At 40.7% G+C, this 23,856-nt stretch overlaps 1 protein-coding gene across 3 annotated transcripts in view; it reads left to right on the top strand.

Annotated features, from left to right (window-relative positions):
- The window catches only part of satb2 (SATB homeobox 2), a 44,291-nt gene that overhangs the window by 5,627 nt on the left and 14,808 nt on the right, over positions 1 to 23,856 (top strand). For 2 of the 3 annotated variants that reach the window (XM_062432306.1, XM_062432305.1), the window contains exons 2-8: positions 4,238 to 4,453; positions 9,247 to 9,432; positions 18,890 to 19,016; positions 20,099 to 20,222; positions 20,989 to 21,091; positions 22,506 to 22,556; positions 22,639 to 23,231. In XM_062432306.1, coding sequence (XP_062288290.1) covers positions 4,282 to 4,453; positions 9,247 to 9,432; positions 18,890 to 19,016; positions 20,099 to 20,222; positions 20,989 to 21,091; positions 22,506 to 22,556; positions 22,639 to 23,231 — 1,356 coding nt within the window. In that variant the 5' untranslated portion in view covers positions 4,238 to 4,281. The remainder of the gene's footprint in view (positions 1 to 4,237; positions 4,454 to 9,246; positions 9,433 to 18,889; positions 19,017 to 20,098; positions 20,223 to 20,988; positions 21,092 to 22,505; positions 22,557 to 22,638; positions 23,232 to 23,856) is intronic. The other variant, XM_062432307.1, reaches the window with a different exon arrangement.

The raw sequence follows: 23,856 nt of genomic DNA, 5'->3' as shown, positions 1-23,856 counted from the left end.
ACCCAGCAGCTCTCACAGACCGCTCTAAGTTCCTCTGCTGTGGCTCCCACTTCACACTTCTTTACTCCCATCATTATACCATATGTCTTTCAAATGGATGGGACTACCAATCAGTGTTTGTCAGCCGTCTGATTTGTAGAGTTTAGACTGGCTTTGAATTACATGTTAGCCTCTGTTTGTGTGTGTTTACGTCGTCGAGCTGGACATATTGTTTATAGGTGTGTTTGTTGTTGTGTCCTACTCTTCTATTTCTTAGGGTGTGTCTGCATTTTTGCTCTGCAATCTTGTCTTTGGCCCTCAGTATGTATTTGTTATGTCTAGAACATGTAATAATGTGGAATTTGATAGTGGCTTATCATGAAAACAAGAGGTCGCCTCAGTATCAAACATAATGCGGGACAAACACAACAGAGTGGCTTTTTTTTCTTTATATCTGATAACATATTACATAAGAATCTAAAAGCTGTTATTACATTTTTATTATTATTAGAATATAGCAGCTTTTTCACCTGTACTGATCATTTCATCAGGTGAGAATTTCAAAGCAAATCCTTGAATAATTCATTGCATTGTTTCTCTGAGAGCCATGACAGTTGCCCACAGAAGCAATAAATTGAGAAATATGTCATGAACCCTTTCCTTATCAAAAAGACATTACATTTGTTTTCCGTCTCCATAACAGACACGCAACAGCTCCTCTTATCACATGTTTATTAACTGCTTTAAGTATCACGCCCCTTATTCATTGACAATGTAGCACAGATGGATTTAGGATTATGCTTGATAACAATCATAGTGTTTGAAGCCTGATATCCATGTTGATAAATCCAGGATTTTACTGTAGTCATTAACATGTGATGTATTTTATGCCGTCATACAGTTATAAAGTTGTACCCACATTTGACTAAAGAAGGTCTTTAGAACAAAAGGCTATTGCTCAACACACCTATAATAATAGCATAAATGGATTAGCATTTATGAGTATGGGATGTGTCTGTAATATTGTGATATAAATCCACACCCTAGTCAATATTTACATGTAAGTCAATGCTGTTTTAAGATGGACATTTAAAGAAAAATTAAAAACATTGAATAAAAGTAAGCAAGAATGTAAGTAAGAAAGTGTGTGGGCCATAAATGACAGTGATCATAGAAATCTAAGAGGCTTTCTTCAGGCTGCTTTTACACATTATTGGAGTCACATCTTAATATTTCATAAACAGTTACATACTTACCTTCACTATGGTATGCACACTTCTGAACTGCTGAAATCAGATGCCTGTTATAAGAAACACTAAAAACCTTCATAGCAGTCGTAGGTAATATTTTACTTTTTGATCCTTAACTCCTCTCAACACGAACTGAATAATAGACATTAAAGCGCCAGCACAATAAGGGGGCTGTATGAAGATGATTGGGGTAGTGAGGGCGGCTGAGTGTCTGGTGTTTCACTTTGTAAGAAGAGAGCGACGTCCTTCCAAACACTGCAACAGCCTCCCCACAAGACGTCAAATTATTATAACAATGCCAAATTTATACAACCGGTTTAATCCCAATTTAAACCGTAACATTTTTAAAACTCCTAATATACACAGTAATAAAACAGAAATGCTGTCCTCTACATTTAGCAAATTATGAACCACAGTGCACATGAATTTTGACTTTTTTGATGAAATTATTTATCTAACTATTGACTATAAAGACAGGCTGAAAATAAAAACATTTTGGACACAAAGAAAATAAATAAAAGACTCTCTCTTGACCCCTGCCCTCCTAAAAAAAAAAAAAAAAAAAAAGGTTAATCCTGCTTCCTTCAGCCAAAATAAGAATTACAACACCCCCACCCCCTCTTCTTTAACATCCTCTTACCTGCTAATATTTTTTATTAGAGTTCCTAAAACTTTTTAAAAGTTGAAAATGCAATACATTCACACGTCACACATTAAAAAAGAAACCTTCATCTGATTGCATGTACTCCTGGTAGTCTTCTTACCTGGTAATATTTTCCATTGTTCAGGTGGGACATCTTATCTCTGGGACGGCACTGAGAGAGCAAGTGGGGGTCAACAAAAAATGCACAGCATGCTAATCTTTTTTTTTTTTATCTCTTAGGTCAAATACCAAATGAAACGTAATTGAAGCAGGATGTGTTGGGAGATTAGATGATGCTGGGAAACTGTCTGTTTCTGTTATTGTGCATGCATACGTGTGTGTGGGTGTCCCAGGTTAGATGGTGAGATGTCGGAAGGGCCAAGTCTTGATAGGGATCGTCAGTAGCGGGGGAGCTACGACAGGTTAGGACCTGAAGCTGATAAAGACAGATTCTCAGGAGGATTATTTTTTAAAGAGGACAATTCAAAATGAAATAGTCTCTGATTTGACCTCCTCTCACAGTCACACTAACAGGGCAGGTAGAGTTACACTTCACTAAAGAGCAGTGCTGGCTGTAAATCGCAGCTGACAGCAGCCAGTGAATTTCTTGCAATGTTGTATTATATTGAGGTGTTCTTTATTGTAGCAACAACATTTCTAGTGGTTAGATTTATTTGCAAAGCCTCCCTTTTTCTCAGCAAGCCTCACATTGTGAATTATAGCTACCACTGTACTCACATTTAAACCCATTGCTTTCCACTTAGTATAACTCTTTGAACTTGTTTTTTTTTAAAAGCCACTTTTATTAAACTCTGCCACTTGCATTTTTTTCCCGCTCTCAGCCTCCCACACTTTTTAATCACGCCAAAGCTAATGTTTTTAATTTACTATTCATTTTGAAATTTTGCCCGCGCTCTTAATACTTCTCAGATTGAAGTTTTTTTTTGTTTTTCTTTTTTTTTTCTTTTTGTGGCGGATGGTGTTTTTCAAGCTGTGCGGTTGTTTGAAAGAATGAGAGTCAGTATAGGAAGGTAGTGAGGAGGCTAGAAGGAAAGGAAGAGGAGGAGGGAGAAGAATAGGAGGAGGAGGAAGAGGGCAGAGAGACACCACAGTTTGAGAACATTGTCTTTTGTTCAGCGTTACAACAGCTGGGGCAGTAAAAGCTGTAGAAATATTAAAAAGTGAGGGATGTGGGTATGGTTTCTAATCAAGCGCTGTGGAATATGCCACACACAAACAATAACCATGGATTCTCCCTCATTTGTTCTGGTGAATTGCTGGCCAATATCACTCAGCACCGAGACCCTCTGTGTTTTTCCACTTTCAAATCTGGTCACTAACTTGATTTCCATACTCTAATAGAAAAACCTCCCATGCTTACTCTCTTTTCTCTCTCTCTCTCTTTTTGCCATTTTCCACTGCAGTCTCTTATCTCTCTCTCTCTCTCTCTCTCTCTCTCTCTCTCTCTCTCTCTCTCTCTCTCTCTCTCTCTCTCTCTCTCTCTCTCTCTCTCTCTCTCTCTCTCGCTCTCTCTTCATCGAGGGTCACACATGCTGGCAGATATTGTCCAGGGGCTCGTATGTAAATAAAAGCAGTCCATTTGGCCTGAGCAAGCTGGCTGCTCTTTGATACTTTGGCGTATGTCCCCTGTCTGGCCTGGCAGCATGTCTAATGGCATTACCCTGTATTAGACGTTTGGCTGACGCTCCCTTATCAAGGGACACCAACCCACGAGGCTACTCACTCTGGCGTACATGTGTGCATGTGTTTGTGTATGCTTGTGTGTGTGTGTGTGTGTGTGTGTGTGTGTGTGTGTGTGTGTGTGTCAATGTTGGGGGTTGTGCCCACACATGTGTATATGCTTGTGATCCAATGCTGACACCACATAATATACAGTCTCTGCAAACACTGATAAGGGACTGTCTCTGCTTCACTTTTTGTCACTTACAGAATAAGGCTGCTATTCTTCTATTTTCTTCTCATTGACATACAAATCCCACGAAAAGATAAAAAACAAACATACTTTCTGTGTTGCTTACTCAGTCTGTGACATCATTTGTAACTGAGGACATTGAAAATCTTTAAATATGGGTCACAAATATATTGTTTTAGTCTTTTTTTAAACAGGCAACATAATGGCTAAAATGGCTAGGCAGGAGTAAAATGAGTAATTAGTGCAGTTTGTTGGGGACATTTTTCAGCCATGGATGAATACACATTTGGTGCACTTGTGAGTTTACAACAGCAGCAGCCAATCAATTCCCATTTTCTTCCTGCGAAACATACAATCCACTTTCAATCATTTTTCACCCGTAGTGACAACTTGTATCCCCGTCTCTTCTTTATTCCTCTTCATTGTTTCCAGACTCTTTTTCTCTGGCTGGAGCTCCTCTGGGGGCCTGGAGGAGGATGGAGCGAGGAGGGGAGAGTCCCATCACCCAGGACAGTCCTGAGCGGAGGGGAGGCAGCCCAGATCTGAGCGGCCTCCCACCACCAGGGAAGAAGGGCCGGTTGGAGCTCAATGGGAGCCCCACTGGGCCCCGCATACGTCACAATGGAGCCCCACTGAGACCTCTAGGAGGTAAGCGATACATTGACCAATTGCAACATGAGGACTGAATAAAGAGCAAAACATACTGTTACTGTTTGAAGAGATATATTTTAAAGCCAGATACCTTTTTTTTTTTTTTAAATGTGGCTACTGACAGAAAAATGAAAGACCTTGAAACTGAAAATATTCTCAGATTGTTGCAATAAATTGAAACAGAGAAGACTACATGGTGACATTTCACCCTGGTGTCAGAAGTTTCCCAGATCTTATGTATCCAACCCAAAGAAAGCACTTGGCTCCACACTGAGCCACATCCTGGCCATGAGTCGAGTTTGGCTCAGTGCACTGTGTTGTAGTGTGGCAGTGCTGCTGGGAGAACCAGAGCTGTTTCTACACTGTTAATCTATAAGTCTGGGGGGAACTGTATAATACAGGCTTACCAAATAAAGGAGATTGCTCCATATAAACAAGATTTATACAAGTCACTCTGGGTTATCGATCCCTGCATTCATTGTGAAAGTTGTTTCTTGTTTATGTGCGTGCATAATGTGTGTATGCACTTGTCCCTCTGTCTGGGTGTTGCCATATGTTTGCAGAAATGCCTGCATTTAATCTCATAAACTCTTTAAGTTTTTTAACTTATAGAATGAATGATTATCATTTTAACAGTTTACATTGACAGAAAAATTATAATCCCAGATGCAATGATTTTAACACCATGTTGGACCCCCCCCCCCCCCCCCTCCCAATGTATTCTTGAATATTCCTGCATTGGGATCTTTGCTAGAATAAAAACAAATGGGTCTGAGCATTTCTTGGCTGCACAACAAGGGTTTACAAAGATCAGTGGTTTTAGAGAAGCTGAAGAGGTTAACAAAGCGACGAGGGGCTCAGATTCGACCACAGTAAGAAGAGAGGGACAGCGTATGAATGAATGTTAACATGTAAAGAAGGAGAACACGTTTCTGTGTGAGAAGAGTGACGAGGGACAGAGGGAGGGACAGAGAGAGGAAGGAGGAAGGGGTTTCCTGTGCTGAACTGGGCTGGTTTGCCTGTAATAATGACGGGTTGTCTTTGAAGACAGGAAACTCGACGTGTCTCCTCCAAACCACACTGCTGCCACGAGGAGGGGGCCACACACACACAGTGTCACACACACACACACGCACACGCACGCCCACACAGACACAAACACACAGATTTACATGCTCACACACACTCGCTCACAAACACATATGCTCTGACACTCACACCCAAGCATTGCTGCCAAAACACACACACACACACACACACACACACACACACACACACACACACACACACACACACACACACACAAAGCACACACAGCACACATATCTTATTTTAATATCCCCGTTCACTCATCCCCATACATATTAGAGGGATTAGAGGTTTGAGGCAACATCACATCATCCAAACCAGATCACAGAGTCAGCGGGCAAATCACAGGACACTGGATATAAGAGAAGACAGACTGAGGTGGAGACGGAGGATAGAGTGAGATAGAGCCAAAGAAATAGAGAGAGAGAGAGAGAGAGAGAGAGAGAGAGAGAGAGAGAGAGAGAGAAAGAGAGAGAGGAGTGCTGGTCTGAGGGAGCTGCTCTGTGTTGACAGTTATATTTCCCTGTTGGGGGAAATTCACTTACTTGAATTGGCACGGTGCTCCAGTGTGTAATTCACTCCATGAGAGCCTGGAGGACTGGGAGCAGAGTGATTAATGGGGAGGAAATAGAAATATAGGAATTGACTGATTAAAACAACGGGTGGGATGGATCTGGGGAGGGGGAGCTAATGCTGCATGCACCTCATGTGTTTGTATGGAGGACCAAGTTTATGTGTGTGTGTGTGTGTGTGTGTGTGTGTGTGTGTGTGTGTGTGTGTGTGTGTGTGTGTGTGTGTGTGTGTGTGTGTGTGTGTGTGTGTGTGTGTGTGTGTGTGTGTGTGTGTGCACGCGCGGGGGAAAAAGGAGGCGCATGTGTTTGGTATTGTGTGGTATCCATTGGGTAAAACACATTGCTATACCTCATATTATTAGTGCTGGGACACTGCCTAATGCTCTCAGTCCATCATTTCTTCAGAGAGCTTTAATTAATTGACAGTTGACAGGTGGCCCAAAACCAAAAGCCTTTTAGGAAAAAAGCTCATATTGGAGAAGAAGGAATGATGTTAGCACAGGGAGCCAAAAGGACACTGATGGCGGATGGGAAATATTGGAATGGAAAACTTAATATAACCAGAGAGGAGCAAGTGCTTTTCTCCATTTCAATGTGAAATAACCCTATTAATAACACTGATGTAATGGTGTATATATATATATTTAAAAAAAGGTAACAACAAGATGTCCATATATATATATATATATTAAAATGATAGATGAGGCGGAGTTAAAGAATGCAAGTATCTGAGAAATGACTTCCAGTTTTTGCCAATGTTTAGTCCCAGTGCAGGAAGTAGTGTGCCCTTCATGTAACAAGTCGGAAATGAAGGGTGTGGAGGTCTGGTGTGTGTGTGGGAGGAGGGGAAGGGTGGTAGATGATCCTATCCAACTTTCATGCTGGACAGAGTTGCTGTCCTAATAAAGACCTACAATTAACATCCGACCTTTAATGTAACCATGATCTTTCCCTAACCTTAAAGGATAAGTTCACAATTTTTCAAGTCTGTTTTAAAACAACAGTTTCAAGTTGTTGCACAGAAGGAGGCACACAAGGTTTGTAGATTTTGGCCCCCTATCGCTTACATTGTAAGGGCATTATGAAAGGATGTTCTAAAGGTCAGTAGGAACAGGAGGAATGGTTATGGCAAGAAAAACTAATTTCAGTTTTCATTTGGGCGCCTGGCTATTTTTTGAGGATGGGCTTGAAAAATTGTGACCATATGCTACAATGTGGAGCAGAGGAGGGAATTCCCCCCACTGAGCTCATCATTTTCAATACTTGGACGCCTAGAGCATTATTATACATGTACTGAATCATGGACTTTATAAGAAAAGAGGGAAAAAAATAGGGGCTGTGTTTTGTCAGTTAAGACCATGGTTAAATCCAGTGTCGACTATGGGTTAAAGGTTAAAAGTTAAAGGAATATTTCAACATATTGGGGGAAAATGGAACACAACATATCATTGTTATGCTTCAGTTTTAGTGCTGATGAAATAAAATATAACGTGTTAATTAGTGAGTTTTAGAGGCGTTCCCTTGTTTCCACTCTTTGTGATAAGCTAAATGAATTTGCAGCTGGCTGTAGCTTCATGTTGATCAGACAGATATAAGAGTGGTATCAACCTTTAAGTTCCGTGTGTGAGACCACGTTAAACTAGTAACATAGTACGAAGAATTGCAGAGATGACATCTGTTCATTTCATTAATGATGGCGGCCTGCTTCTGATGTCAGCCACATTTAAGAAAAAGCTTGTATCCGCATGGTCCAATTGACCTCTTGAAACATTTCATCATGGAGATGATTTAAATCCAGGATTTCTAAATTAAATAAAGTCACAGTTTTCAGCTTTAGTATGACCTGGGCAATGATTTACAACACTAGTTAAAATGTTGGCTGGAAGTATGCTTGTAGTGTTCCAACAAATGACAAATGGGTTCCCAACCGATTCCAACCAATCAAAAGTGAGTATCTTCCCTGCCCATTGTACAATAAATACTTGAGCATGAATACAGCATGTGTCACTGAAAACACAAAATGATGCATATTTAAACTTCTGTAAAGGACCTGTCACAAATCTCTTAGGCAGGAGGTCGGTGTGGTTTCATTGACGAAGCGAGTGATTTGACGCTAGTTGTATCCCACCAGCAGTCCATGTTTCATTTAATCCTGAACACCATCTTCCTTTAACCTCAGTGAAGCAGCTTCTGTCTAACCAAACTGCGACTGTGGAGTTGACAGATAGGAAAATGCACACAAAGATTATTTTTGTGACAGTATCAGTATCAGTATTTGGAATCCCCCTGCAAATGACTGAGAAAAAACTCGTATGGGTTGTTTTAAAAGACAATGAAAGAAGACATTATTAGTATTTTGCCATTCGTGATAAAAGATGAGTTAAAATCAGCAAGTCCCAGGTGGCTAAAGCATAGTGATAAACAACATGTCTGTGACTCACTAGTTCAACATCTTTGTGACAGTTAATAATTAACATAACTGTCCCAAAACACAAACTTCAACATGTGCTGTCTGTGAAAGTATGTCGAGGATTTTTGACTTTCCTGCTTTGGCTCTCATCTTGCCTACATTTGCATAATTTAGACTCATTGTATCATGTAAATTCAACACATTTTATTTTGACCTTTTGACCTCACACTTCAGTATTAACATTTTATAATTGTATGTATTCACTGCATGCATCGGTAAGATTTTAATGTTTTGCTATAAACACTATGATTTTCTTGGCAGTTAAATTGTTATTTTTTTACAGTTGCAATTGTATGAGCAGCAGCTGTTATCAGTGTAGGTCTTTTGTATATTGTCTTTGCATATCTGTTAGGGGATGTATTATTATAACTGCCCATCTATTAAGCCGTTTGAATGTTCTGGAAATGTCCTGTGGGCAGTGAACAGCACTGTATATTACTCTTCTTACTTTCTAAATGAGTCCTATTAAGAATTTCAGGTGTTGCAAAATTCAACCTTGTAAAATCTAAAAAGATGAAGTGATTCTAAGCTTCACCCATTATTAATACAGTCCATATGTTTGCTTTCTATGATGGATAAACAGTGTTGTGATCACAGACAATAAAACCAGACACTTCAATAATCTTCTTTTTGTTTTCTCCCCTCGTCCTGCTCGACAGGTCTGATGATTCCAGTCTTCTGTGTGGTGGAGCAGGCAGATGGAGGGGTTCAGACGGATGGATGTGATGGAAGAGAGGAGCATGCAGAGTTTGTGCTGGTCAGGAAGGACATTCTCTTCTCTCAGCTGGTGGAGACGGCTCTGCTGGCCCTCGGCTACTCCCACAGCTCAGCTGCGCAGGCCCACGGTCAGTCAGAGAGATGCTACAAGCACAATCGCACCAACACTGCCACATCTCACTACTTGTCTCATATTATGAAAGAAAATGAGTCTTTTGCAATTAACATGGTAGCTATTTCACGAGCAAAGGTCTCTGAATTCTAATTCAAAATTCCTTGAAGTTAATCGTGTGTAAATATTGATTATTTATCTATTGGCATTTTTTCCCAAATACGTGTGTACGATGCTTATGCCAACTGATAAACACTCCATCCATCATCATCAAAACTGCTGAAAGAGCACAAAACAAACACTAATTGATCTATAAAGCAGAAATATAGAAAATGATAGTGAAATATAGGTCTTAACGAGCTCAGTCTTCTTAGTTGAATGTTTTTATAATGACCACTGAGTTCTCAAGCTCAGGATTGAGCGCCGAAAACTTTTTTGGTTCTCTTAAGTCTGCCCTTAAATGCACCAAAATCCTGACTTTCAGACTCAGTTTATTTTGGTGCTTGCTCATTAACTTTGTTGTCAATAAACTGTTTTAGCGTAAACACACTTCACGAAAGCAGATGAATGCCTTTGTCTGGTTAGTCTTTCCTGCAGGGGACAACAACAAAAAAAAACGTCTGGTGCACTCAAGTCACACATTTGACGTTTGAAGATAGCTAGCAGGAGTCACCACCCCGTACCCGCTTCATTGACAGAAAATTCAAGGCAAAGGATGTTGAAATAATGGACACAACTGTTTATTTGACAAGTGATACCGCAGCAATGAGCACTTACCGAGAAAGAAAAATGCTGCCAAAATCAATAACCGTTGCAGATTGCTTAACTTAAACCACACACTCGACCAGGCAGAAGAATACCGAAAAACAGTTTTCCTCTAATCCTATTGAAACGTTTATTGGAGACATATACGCGAGGCCACGCTGCCTCCTTTATTTCATGTGAGGAGAGCTACGTTAAGACTATTATTAATAGTCATGATTTTCCAACCACCAGTGTCTGTGACTGTGTAAACTACGGTACTACTGACTCAGAATTAAATACCGTGCAGCTTACGGGTCAAGCCGAGAATGGTCTTTGAAAGGAGACTCTCCCTGTAATCAGCGGCCTGAGAAGAAAACGGGATGTGTGGGTTGTCTATTTAGAGCCGACACTGTACTGTTACAATGGCAATAAGCACAAAAATGTTTCGAAAAACACAACTAAGACACAGACAGAGCCTGTAAAACTCATTAAAAACACAAGAGCTGGACAGGAATGTCTCCGCAAGACAAAAATACACTGTGTGTGTTTGTGTGCATGTGTGTGTGTGTACAGTATGTGTGAGAATGTTTATGAAGCAGAGGAGAAAAAAAACTCTGTAATTTATTGTTGCACACATGGTAGTCATTGCAACAGGACAGTGTCATTTACTGCTGTCTTTTCTCAACTATGCAGAATATTCCATCTGGGGCAATTGCCTCACATCGATATAAACTGGTAACAACAGAGCGACAGGGAGCGACATGGATAATGCGATTGCGACTGAAAATGGTGGGAGATCCCCATCTGTTTGAAATCTCACGAGTGTTTGTATGTGTGTGTGTGTGTGTGTGTGTGTGTGTGTGTGTCATCACCGGCAGGTCTTGTTAGATTTAAGTCTGTGGATCCACGAATATGCAGACATGGTTCTAATGTGCAGGAGATTGCATGTATGTGTGATTGTGTGTTTTCTTCATCTCATAAACACACTGACAAAGGTAATCCCTTTACTACCTCAAGGCCAGCAGCTCTTATCAGACCCCTAGCCCATCTGAAGAGGAACGTGTACTCTCTGCTTCCACCTTACAAGCTCTAACACGCATCCAGCCGCTGCACAGCTGAACAATCAATCACGTTTCAAACCAGTCTGATGTTCAGTCTGCTACATGTAAAACATGTAAAAGAACATTTTTTAACAATCACAAGAGTAATGTGATTATTTTTATGGAAGTCTTCTTTAATAGTGACTCTATACTAAAGATGAAAGCAGAATAATATTCCAAAAACTGGCACAAGATGTCTTGAATCTAACCTAAGAGTTAATCAAATGTGACAAATACAGATTTTTCCTTTTTTTAGGAATTAAATTCAACCAATCTGATAATGAACTGAATATCTGAACTGTACACAGTAGTGCTGCCACCTCATACAAATGACAGAAGGTGTTGATTGGCACTGGACAAGTCAAAAGGGGATGTTGAAGAAGCTGGTTGGTATCCAGGAGTAAGTGCAAAAAAGTGGTATTTATTAACTAAAATAAGAGTGAAACAAAGGCAAAAATTAACCCTGGGAATGCAACAAGGATAGATAGATATAAAGCTGCCACCTACTCACCTCCGTTACTATAGACCAGCGTCTGACCTTTCACCTTCTCGGCCTCACCTAATGTTGACACAAGGTGAGCTTAATACAATGTTTCCAAACCATACAAAACAAAACAAATAATAATACAGGATTAATTTTTTACTGCTAACATCCATAATTTATCTAGGGACACACGCTCAACTATGAGCACACAAAGAGCAGCTTTACCTGTCCTCCACCAACTTGACACTCACTCACTGCTTAGAGCGCCTAATGATGCACACCTGTTTTCACAATCTCTAATTTAGCAGATAATCTGCCCAAACACTCACATTAACAGTAACTATTCAACTCCAACAAACCTATGCTGGCATTTGTATAAACTGACAAATTAAGGTAGGACATGATTTTATACCTTTCCGACCTTTTCCTCACCCGCTGAGTAGAGGAGCAGTTTGTTTCAAGGGGCAGAAATTCATATTTGGGGACTTGACAGTACATCATGCATACAGTGTTGTTGCACACTCACTGTTTTCCAGGACAGTTTAGTCATCTGTTTCTCATTTGCTGGTTCTTTCCCACATTAGCATCACAGACTTTCAGGTTTCCGGGGAGCGTGTGTTCTCTGATCACTACCAAAGTAATTACTGATGCTTTTGGTGAAAACACTTATGGCAAATGAACAGTACAGATATCTGGTAGTCCTATCACATCCTGTTAACAATGTTTTTCTCCAAATCTTGAACACATTTAGTCATTCTGCTTCTTTGGTCAAAGATTTTCCTTCTCCACCCTGTTGTCAAACAATGCAAAGCTTAAACGAAAGTTAAATTTAATGTAGTGTGAATAGGGGTATTAAAGACTAACATCACAGCTTGAGTTTTAGGTTTATAGTTTTGGCCATCATTTCTATCTGTGATAACATTGTTATCATAATAATGGCTTTATGCTTACATTGCTAAAAAGAAATCAAATAAAACATGAGATGCAAAATATGAGCAGTCAGACATTCATGTATGTGTTAAACAAACCACCATGTAAGCCAATATCATTTGAAAAAGAAAACTAAGGTTAACAAAAAAATTATAGCCAAAATCATCAGAGGTTACAGGCTGACTTCCTGGTTCCACTTTGATCTACTGTTCTCACCGTAGTGGATTTTTATCTCAATAGTACAATATTTGTAATGATCTGGCTAAACAGTTTGCTTCTCTACAACCAAACTTAGTAGTAAAGATGTTGTGGTTTTCCCAGATTTCCACAGTTTCTTTCATGAGTAGAAAAAGATGATCAATGCTACAAAAAATTCGACCCAATTTGTACAAAACCTCAATGACTCTTTTTCATTTCCTTTGATTGCATAAAAACTAATATTCCCAATCATTTCAGACTCCTTGGCGCCACTGCTGCTCATGAAATATTTGTCATCCATTGCCTAAAAATGATTATGATGAAATCACATACAAAAAAAACCCTCAAATCATGAATATCAAATGCCACCCAAAAGCGATTTTTATGGTCCAGTGTTTAAGATTTACTGGCATGTAACAGTGAGGTTGCAAATTGTGACCAACTACCCTGCCCTCCCCTTCCAAGTGTGTGGTCACAAAACTCACAAAAAACGCAAAAGGCACTCGGTACTAGTCAGTGTTTGGTTTGTCCGTTCTGGGCTACTGTAGAAACATGGCGGTGCAACATGGTGGCTTCCGTGGAAGAGGACCCACTCTCTGTGTAGATATAAAAGGCTCATTCTAAGGAAACTAAAACACAATAATTCTTATTTTCAGGTGATTATACACTCGTTTAAACATGCTTATGAATATTATATTCCATCTCTGCCAAGTCCATTCATGTAGATGCCACTAAATCAATTTTTTGTCAGTTAAGCTACTTGGCGGATTCTGTTTTATCCATCTGACAAACTCAGATATGCAATTGTCCTTCCAATATGTCCTCAGTTCCTGCCATGTAAAAAACGTTCACTCATTCTTGTCATATGATTACGTTAAAGATCTTTATTGTGTGTTTTTTTTGTTGTTGTAAAATTCGGAACCTCAATTGACAGCCTGTTAAAGCGAGTTTGAAAAATAAACAGTGCACAGATGCACATTATTCTTCAGTGATGGCCTAAAATAGGCCACTAAATTGTACAGCGAGTGTTTGCTATGGTTTGCAGATGAATGCCATTAGTAGCACTTTTAGCCTCAATGTTTTTGCCAAGTATCAGGGGAGGTCTCTCTCTGTCTGTCTCATCAGTGTGTATGGAAAACAGCGAGCCACATTGGTCCCCTGTCCACATCAATGCAGTCCTCACTAAAAACACCACACCAGGGGCTTCAAAGGCTAGACTAAACGGGACATCACAGCTCGACACAAACAAAGCTCGAAGAGTTGACTCGAGCTCCGTTCACTTACAGTGTACACACACACACACACACACACTTGTAAACTTTATTTAACCCATGCGCGGACGCCTTTGCACACGCTCGCACTAGAATTTACACACACTCGGTGTAGAATACGGTGGAGTCATGCAGTATCACAGACAAAACACACACGCGCAAACACACACACACACACACTTCCCCCAGCTTCTCTCAAATGAATACGTTTTGTTTTTTAAAACAAGCGTTTATGTTAAATGAATAATTTTTGGCTTAAATTATACATTTTTTCCCCTGCGGTCCATGACCAAAATTACACAGAGTCCCAGCTATTTTCTCCCTGTTTGAATTGTGTCCTGCATTCTTCTGTCCCAGCGGTGTATTTAAAGTCCCAGCTGAGGACCATGGCCTTTCTTTAATTAGCTTAGCCCAGTAATTAACTGGGAGATATTGTTTATTTCAATTATAAGGGTCTGAAGGCTTTTATAGAATGGATGGGCGCAGACCTGTACTTTACGGCTTTAGTCAGTGAACAGTTAACAGTGGTCAGTGAGAGACAGAGAGCTAGAGAGAGAGAGAGAGCATTGTTGCAGTGCCACGTCTAACAGGCCACAAAGGGTCACTGCTGCAAACCATGTCAGCAATTTACTGGACATCTGAGTTTAGACCTTTTGTGAATTGTAGTCTGGGTCTTGTCTAATTTAAGTACCACTTTGCATTCTTCTTTACTTAAGACAAATATATTATTTAATAAATGATTCATTAATGCTTTAAAAATCATTTCTAAACACTGGTAATAACATCTCACCCAGTTACTTGCTGTGATCAGTGAAAGCAGCAACATGGGTACAAGAAGTCTGGAGGGGCAAGAAAAATGAGCATATGATCCGTCAATCATACAAAAGAGAAGCAAAATTTTAAATGCATTACCATAACTATCAATTGTAGATATTCATCACAGTTTACAGATCAGTCTCCTGGTTCAGATTTGACCTATCGTTCTGGCAGTGGCCTGTACACAGTTTTTCTGTACGATGAGCGGTGTCTGAATACTACTTTGACAAGTGCAATGCAACATAATGACTGAGTAGCTGGATTCGCGACATTTCAAGATCTTGAGATCAGAAGATCACGCAAGAATCCATCTAGTCAGGCTTTAAGTTATGAGCTTGTGTCTGAACCACCATCGGCTTGGACCGATCAAACTGACACAAATGGTTCATCCAGTCACCTGCCAAGTAATTTTTGAAAGTGCATGCCCTTTTCCAAATAGTTTCCATGGACGACTTAGTAACATATCATTAGTAACATATTAGTAACATATAATTAGACTTTATTTATTAAGATTTGATGGGTCAGGCTGGGAATGTAGTACTCCAAAGACACATATAAACGTCCTTGTGGGTCTACACAGAGTGTAATGGGTAACTGTGGGTGGCAGATGCTTACAGAGGAGCTGACGCACATAACTCTGACTCCTCTACAGAACCTTGTGCAGACCTAAGCATCAAAGCAAGACAACTCCTGTCAGATGGCAAACGGAAAAGAAGACAGAGAGACATAAATGTTCCAGTCTCTATTAGAAAGTCTGGACTTCATTATTAATGGGTCAGCGAGTTCTTTTCAGATCAATAAAGCTTTAGAAATAATTATAATTAACTAAACAATTGTATTAATTTAAGTTACAACTTTCTAACAAGGTATGCTTCATTAGAAAGTTGTACCATAGTTTGTTAGAAGCCAAAAATAGCATTTCCTTAGCAGAAAGCTCAACCACTATTTTACAAATGAGTGTTTCAGAGGCGTTTCGGCAGAATGCAGCGCTCCCTAAAATGACAACATGACAGATGTTTATCAAAAGGAGTTCCTCGGGGTGGAATGGCAGATGATGAGCGAGTGATGGTGACTCAGGCATATGGGGTTTCCCTGTGGGTGCGACACGGGTTGAACCTGGAACGAGTTTGGAAGAAGCCCTGCATGTGTGTGCAGGCTGCTGCGACCATTAAGACTTATTGTAGCATGGGACAATAGGATTACTCTGTGCGCACGTGTACATGCGAGTGTGTGTTTGCACGCAGGCAGCCATGCGTGCAGGCCTGTAGGAGCACTGACGAGAGGAGTCGGAGACATGAGTGTGTGTTTGTGTATGGATTTGCGTTTGTGCGGATGGGCACACTCAGACATGAGCCAAGCCACCAGCCGGCCACATAAAAGCATGTCTCTGGGAGGTGGAATTTTAATGTGGAAATGGGAACAATGATTTCTACTTTTAAATGTGGACAAGAAGCAGAGCCCATTGAACAGCAGACCAAAAATGATGGATCAATTATTAATGTGTTTACCATCACACTGTGAGCGTGTGAGTGTGTGCGTGGGTGAGTGTGCGCTTGCATGCAAGCTGGTACATGTACATGTCCACTTCCCTGTGTGATGTCATGTGTCCTCTGTGAGTTTGTGTTTGTCTGCTTATTCACGCGTTTACTTCCACCCGGCTAGGCATTAGTGAAATTGTTAGGGTTTATATTCATATGTGTAGATGTTGCCTGCTTAAGATAGCCAGAAGAAGCACTCATGTGCCACGTTAACTGCAGTGTCCCAGGTTTGATTCCAGCCAGGGACCTTTGTTGCATGTTGTACCCATTTCTCTCTCTCATTGTTTCCTGTCTGTCTCTTCACTGCCCACAATCCAATAAAGGAAAAAATTCCTTCAAAAAAACAGATATCCTTAAGACGGTGTGTCTGAGAAAGACAAAAACAGAAATGGAAAAGGTACACATAGCTGAAGATGGCTCAATTATTTCCTTTTCTTTCATAAAATGGTAACTATTTTATTTTATCTCTTTAAAATATATTTTATGACATCTTTTCCCTGTGAAAAGCATGCAAACACACTCTTTCACATGTGAAATTAATGTTTTCACATGTGATATTGTTTGGGAAATTGATGTTTTTTTTGTCAAATTGATGAAAATCACATTTATCCAGGTCATGAAATGTGTTTCTCAAGTGAGAAATTCACATGCGCAGGTTTTTCTTATGATCTTTATTCAATAAGGGTTTAGATTTTTGTTTCCCACAACCTAACAATAACCTAACTTTCACATCCCAAAAAGAGCATTTTTTTATAGTCCAAATGAAATACAACTAATAAAAATATCTGCTTCTGTTTGGGTTCTTAAATGTTGCCTTTGTGCTTTTAGGTTTTTTTTTTGGGGGGGGGGGTTCTACTTTGAACAGCTCAGTCCATTATGTTCGTAGTGGATTAAATGATGTTCCCTCTCTATGACCAGATAATGAAGAACACAGCGATGCCTGGCTGGAATCAAAGATATAACTGAGCTCTAAACACAATGGAAGGAAGAAAAGGGGGTTAGAAAGATCAGAGGGAGGTCGGAGGAGAAGAGAAAAAAGAAGAAAGGAGGAAGAAAATAAAACGGGAAGACATGGGGGGGTGGGGGGACAAGGGGACAGTAAGAGAGAGAGAGAGAGAGAGAGAGAGAAAGAGACTTCTCAGGACCCATCTGGATCTCATTTAGAGGATAGTAATGTGATTAGCTTTGTTTAGTTTTCACAGCTCCAGTCCCCATGAAAAACCAGTGTGCATGTGTGCGTGTGTGTGTGTGTGTGTGTGTGTGCGTGCGTGCGTGTGTGTGTGTGTGTCAGTGTGTGGTGGGTGACCTAGGTGAAGTGTACATGTGTGTTTGTGTTTATATGCGTGTTAAAGACATTTGAATAGATTGTTCAAATCAAGAGGCTTAAATGAGATATTTACAGGTCACTAGCATATCATTACACTGCAGAAACACAAACACCTACTAATTCACAAACATACACACACAAAGCTGATCTTTTCTGACTGCAATTTTGGATGATTATGGGTGGTTGGTGCATCAATCCAGACCCCTATTAGTTACAGTTTGAAATACAAGTTAACCCAATGCAAAGGTAGTATTTTTGCAGGGTGATTTTCAGAGTGACTCATGATACTGTGTCGATCCCCTGTTTGTGTGGGTATACCTGGAAGGAAAGACGCTGCTGAGATGATACAATGTAATATTTCAATACTTTGAGCAGCACATTTGCAATTCCATTTACCTCCATTATATTTAGTGGTGACAAAAGTTTGACAGATGAATGGCTACTGTAGATCCAACCAGGGTTAAAAAAAAACTCCCAAGACGGATAATGTTAAAAATACTAGTGGTAGCTCTCACTGCTTTATAATAAATTCTTTCTCTATAACTGTGGCACAATAAAATATAGTTCGAATGAAATGTCCTTAAGAGTCCAACAACTTCTATTTGCGACATCAATAGTTATGTGGCACAGTAAATGTTTTTTACAATATAATAAGCAAGCTCACTTCCAGTAATCAGAGCGGAGATCCAGTAAGAACACTGTGTGAATTGGAAATGTAGCTACATAGAAATATTAGATCATTGTCTTTCTGGTGCTGGCTTTGGACAAACTACATAAATTTAATAAAACAGTTTCTCAGTAATAATTGATCTGATTGCTTAGGAGACACTTTTTCAGATTAAAATAGCTTTGACAAAGAAATAATGGTATTCAATAGTTCACAGTGATATATTACATGTGTCAAGTAGGTTAAAGTCTCTGAAAGTTGATTTTTTTTATCTTAATATTTGAACTAGAGGTTGCCTGGAAAACATGATTTGATCTTAAAAAAGTATGGTAAGCTTTGGAAAATGGTTTGAAATAAGCAAATGATTTTCTTAATTTTCTTTTACTTTCTCTGTCCAGGCATCATCAAGGTGGGAAGGTGGAACCCTCTGCCCATCCACTTCCTGACTGACGCTCCAGAAGCAACAGTGGCTGACATGCTGATGGAGGTTTACCACATGGTCACACTACGCATCCAACTTCAAAGGTCAGATTCAGGTTCAAAAGTCCCATGTCCCACATTGCAATTTTTCTAGGCATATTTGGATCCAGATTCATTCATTGAGGAATTGTGTGGCAGTCAGCAGTACTGCTCCCTCGAATATAAAAACAACACAGGAAAGAATGCATGACCATATTTCTTAAACACAGCGAGGCTTTCAATCCATACGCAGTGTGTGGTTCCATTGAATCACACTCTCAGTCCACTGGGCGGCTGATGTCATTGCGGCTGATTAGAGTTCAAAAATCTATCAAATTTATCAAATGTGAAAGCAGCAATACTGAAACACTAAAACTCCAGTTAAACAATCTGGTGGGGATTTATCTTTTATCTGTCTCCGTCAGGGAGCGCTTGTCTGCCAGGAACTCCTTCTTCCCTACAGTTAGTGAAGCGGGGTCTTGATGGACAGATAAAAACAGATAAACTCCAGATGAGAGGGTTATTATTGTTATTGTTTTGGCACATACCAACCAGGTTTGTTTACACGTGTATGTGTGTATCCATGGTGACGGGTAGAGCTTTTGAACACTTTGTGCTCAGTGTCATAATGATTTACGTCAGGTTCAAATAAAATAGGAAGACTTCAGGAAGATAGGTGGAAGAAGTGGTTTGGGGTTGAGATGAAAAGTTAGTGGGGTCTGATTTAAGAATAATTGTACATTTTGGAACATACGCTTATTCACTTCTTTTGCAGCGAGTTAGATGTGAAGATTGATACCACTCGGTAAATATGAAGCTGGTGCCAGCAGTTAGTTAGCTTAGCTTGGCATACACACTGCAACTGCAACATTCATACTGTTTTAAGTCTTTTATGCTAAACTAAGCTAACATATTTATCATACTGACATGAGAAGTATGAAACTCCTCATCTAACATTAAACAAGTCTATTTCCCTAAATGTTCCTTTAACTTTATATAGACCATGGTGTAGTGATTATGTAAAACATCTTGTAAAACACTTCAGAAGTTGTTGTTTTTTTATGACTAATCATTTTGTATCTTGATTTATTAACTTGATGGAAGATGGTGCCACTGACTTCTTTGGCCTGATGTTGTTTTGGTTGTAGTTTTTCAAAGCTGGAGGACCTGCCCTGTGAACAGTGGAACCACGCGACTGTCAGAAACGCTCTCAAAGAGCTGCTGAAGGAAATGAACCAAAGCACTCTGGCCAAAGAGTGTCCCCTGTCACAGGTAACAACTGGCGACACACCAACACACAGAGTCTTAACTTCATCTGCACATCGAAATCAGATGGTCGTCATCAGAAAACTGCTTATCAATAGTTATCCCTTCCCTTAAAGATGTTTGTTACATATGCTTTTACACTGTCAGCTGTCAGCAATAGGTCTGACATCACATGACATGTTTAAAGACTGAAGTCAACCCCCATGAGATGCATTTGGGCAATTACAAATTTAGAAAACAAATCCTTCCTACATTGTATTGATTATCGCTACATGTTAATCAAACTGCATCCCACAAGATTCAGCACCATCTCCACAACCGTGTTAAACTCCCCAGCTGCATATTTAGCCTCTATCCTCGTCTCATAATGACTGGTGTGTGAGATTTATGTGTATGTGTGTATGTGTGGATATTGTGTTTAAATGGAGCTCTGGTGGGGGTGTTGATCGCAGCATCAATTGCAAGCATATGTGTATGTGGCTGGAGATTCCCTCTCTGCACTGTACTGGCTCGAGTTTCCATGGGTGGCTTCCAATCATGATTAATGTTTGTCTATTTCTATTGTGTATGTGTGTGTTCTGTATATATGTGTGTGTGTGTGTGTGTGTGTGTGTGTGTGTGTGTGTGTGTGTGTGTGTGTGTGTGTGTGTGTGTGTGTGTGTGTGTGTGTGTGTGTGTGTTTATGTGTGCCTGCCATGTGGTTGTTGCGTGACTGTAAGCATTTCATATTACGTTGGTTATTAATTATAGTTCCCCACTCTTGCTCTTGCAGAGTATGATTTCCTCAATTGTGAATAGTTCCTATTACGCCAACGTCTCTACTGCCAAGTGCCAGGAGTTCGGCCGTTGGTACAAGAAATACAAGAAAATCAAAGGTGAGTTGTATAGTAGATAGTGTTGCCCAACCTTTTCTTGGGAAATATTGTACAGTTTTATTTCTGTGGCACTGAAACTCTCCAAATTAAAGAATCGCTGTCTTATAGTTGTGTGTTAATGGGCAGCCTGCAGGAAATGTGATTGCTCAGCTTGAGTTGCTAGTGTTTCTGATGCCGGTGGAGATTGTTGAGAGTGGAAACAACATTAGAAAAGTGAAGAAATTGTCTGTTTTTCAGTAAAGCGCAGCTAACAAAGAGATCACGTGATCACCATTCTCTCACAGCGAATGAATGAATGTAAACACAGCAATTGCACGACCATCCTATTCAGTAAAGAGATGTGACGTCGCTCTTATCGTAAAGTAAATGAAAGCATGTAAACACATGTTAACTTTGAGGGATATAATTCAAACCTGATCAAGTGCAATGCATCCATCTAGTGCTGCAGTGGTGCTTTCAGCGGGTGAAATCCAACACTGGACTATAAATCATAACGTATGGAGCCTTATGGTATTCACATGTTCCATACTTCCATACTACGGCAAATCTGAGCTCTGTAACCTCGCTGCCATGCTGCTGCTGCCTGCTTTCAGACATTTAATTCCCTCCAACTGCTCAGTCTCCTCTTGTGTCAGCACTTAGTTGTTTGGGCAACTTGTGATGAGGGATAGAAGTTAAAATGAATTTGTTTAAAAGGTTGGGAAACGCTGCTGTAGAGAAATTCTGCAACACGGTCCTTTGACTTTTGTCAAACAAATCCAATGTAATGACTTTTCTTCCCCCTAACTTGCCAGGATCATCCCATCAACCACATTAGTTTGTCCCACTCTACCATTACCTCCTAGGAAGATACGCTATAATCAGTACATTAAACACTGAGCCTAGACAAAAAGAGGGATAGCGATAGAGACAGTGATGGAGGATGGTGTAATAATGGAGCCTGCTGCTGAGGAGTGTTAGGTTACACTCGGCATTTCGACTACTAGTTCTGCTCCTCAGCTGGCAGCGGGTAACGCACACTGCTCTGCTCCAGATGTCACATTTCGAGTTCAGTGCTGTCTGATTGGCTGTTATGGCAGTCGAAGCTAGAATAGGTAACTTTTAAAAGGTATAATGATAGGAGGATAGATTCTGGACCATTTGTCTTGCTTTGGACTTGCTTGGAAGAGCAGTTGACAAAACAGTCTCATCTCAAGCTATATTTAGTAGCTGTTCGTCCTGGAATTAAAGATGTTTTAATTTTCCATTATGTCTGAGCACCTCAAGGATTTATGGATTAGAGGTTGAGCATCAAAGTTCACTCTGTTCATTAAACAGACTTTGAGTTAACATTGTTTAGGTCAATTATGAACATCAGCATGAATACAACTGATCTTCCTTTCGACTGACTGTCTATATTTGTTTTGTTGAGCAGTAGATTATCTGGAGAAGATGTGGTCTGGACGAGATCCTGCTGACATCAAAAGTAAGGAATTTTTTCCGTTTTTTCTGACATTGTGTTAATGTAAAGCTGTTTGTCTGACTGCACTGTCTCCTCTCTTCTCCAGTTGAGAGAGACAACATGGCAGACTTCTGTGTGCTGGGCCAGAGACCTCCTCCTCACTTGGCCGGCCTGGCCCAGCTCAGTCACCTGGGAGCCGGCAGTCCCCTCCTAAAGTCAGGATCTGGAGACCCGCAGGCACCTTCCCAGCAATCTCAGCAGCCTCCTCTTCCCCAGCAACAACCCTCGCCCCACGGCCCCCTCCACCACAGCCCTCCTCTTCGTACAGGCCAGGTGCCTCCTCCGCCCCCTCCGCCCCCGCCTGGTGCCCTCCAACCCCTGCTGGGACCAGGTGGGCTGCTCTCCCCTCAGCTCTCCCCGCAGCTGGTACGTCAACAGCTCGCCATGGCCCACCTCATCAACCAACAGCTAGCTGTTAGCCGCCTGCTGGCCCACCAGCATCCCCAGGCCCTCAACCAGCAGTTCCTCAACCACCCACCCATCCCTCGGGGTTCATCCAAAGTTGGCGGCGACCATCCTGGGAGCAACCCCTCGGCCGCCGAGGTCTCCTCTGAAATCTACCAGCAGGTCAGAGATGAGCTGAAGAGAGCTAGTGTCTCCCAGGCCGTGTTCGCCCGTGTGGCTTTCAACCGCACACAGGTAGGAAAACAGGACAGACTGTGGTCAAGAAGGTTAGGAGAAGTTGGGAAAGTGTGGTGGAGAAATTCGCAGAGGGAGTGGAAGGTCAAGACGGTGCATCAAATATGGGAAAGAGTAGCCTCAGATAGGATGGAGAGAGAGTTTGAGAACATCTGAAAATGAATATATCGCATCCAGCATTGGCTTTACTGAGCTACATTTTTTCAGACTAATCTGTTGATAGATCACGTTCATGTCAGCCTATCAGGTGAGGAGAGGTAATTGCCGTATTTGATAGGAATAAATGGCTATTGACGTCACTGATAGACTTCTAATTTTTCACGCAGGGTTTGGCTAATTTTGTGGTCACCCACCTTGTGGTATTTTCAGTAGGATTAATGGAAGCATGGCAGGGTAGCTTGCTGGGTCATTGAGTCTCCTGTCCCGCCCTCACAGCAGCACAAACACCTGATGCATTCAGGCTGTGCTAAACCGGTTACTACATGCCCCATTAGATCAATGTAATGGGAGGTGGCTCATAGACCTACTAGTATAGAGTAGAGGCCAGGTGTGTTTTAGTGAGTTTTCTGTGTCTGTGTATATATTTGTATGAATATCCATATTTGTGGTATAGACATGTATGTGT

Source organism: Scomber scombrus, chromosome 13 (assembly GCF_963691925.1).
Source record: "Scomber scombrus chromosome 13, fScoSco1.1, whole genome shotgun sequence".
NCBI lineage: Eukaryota > Metazoa > Chordata > Actinopteri > Scombriformes > Scombridae > Scomber > Scomber scombrus.
The sequence above is the reverse complement of the archived record's forward strand: the minus strand, read 5'-3'. Positions and strand labels throughout refer to the sequence as shown.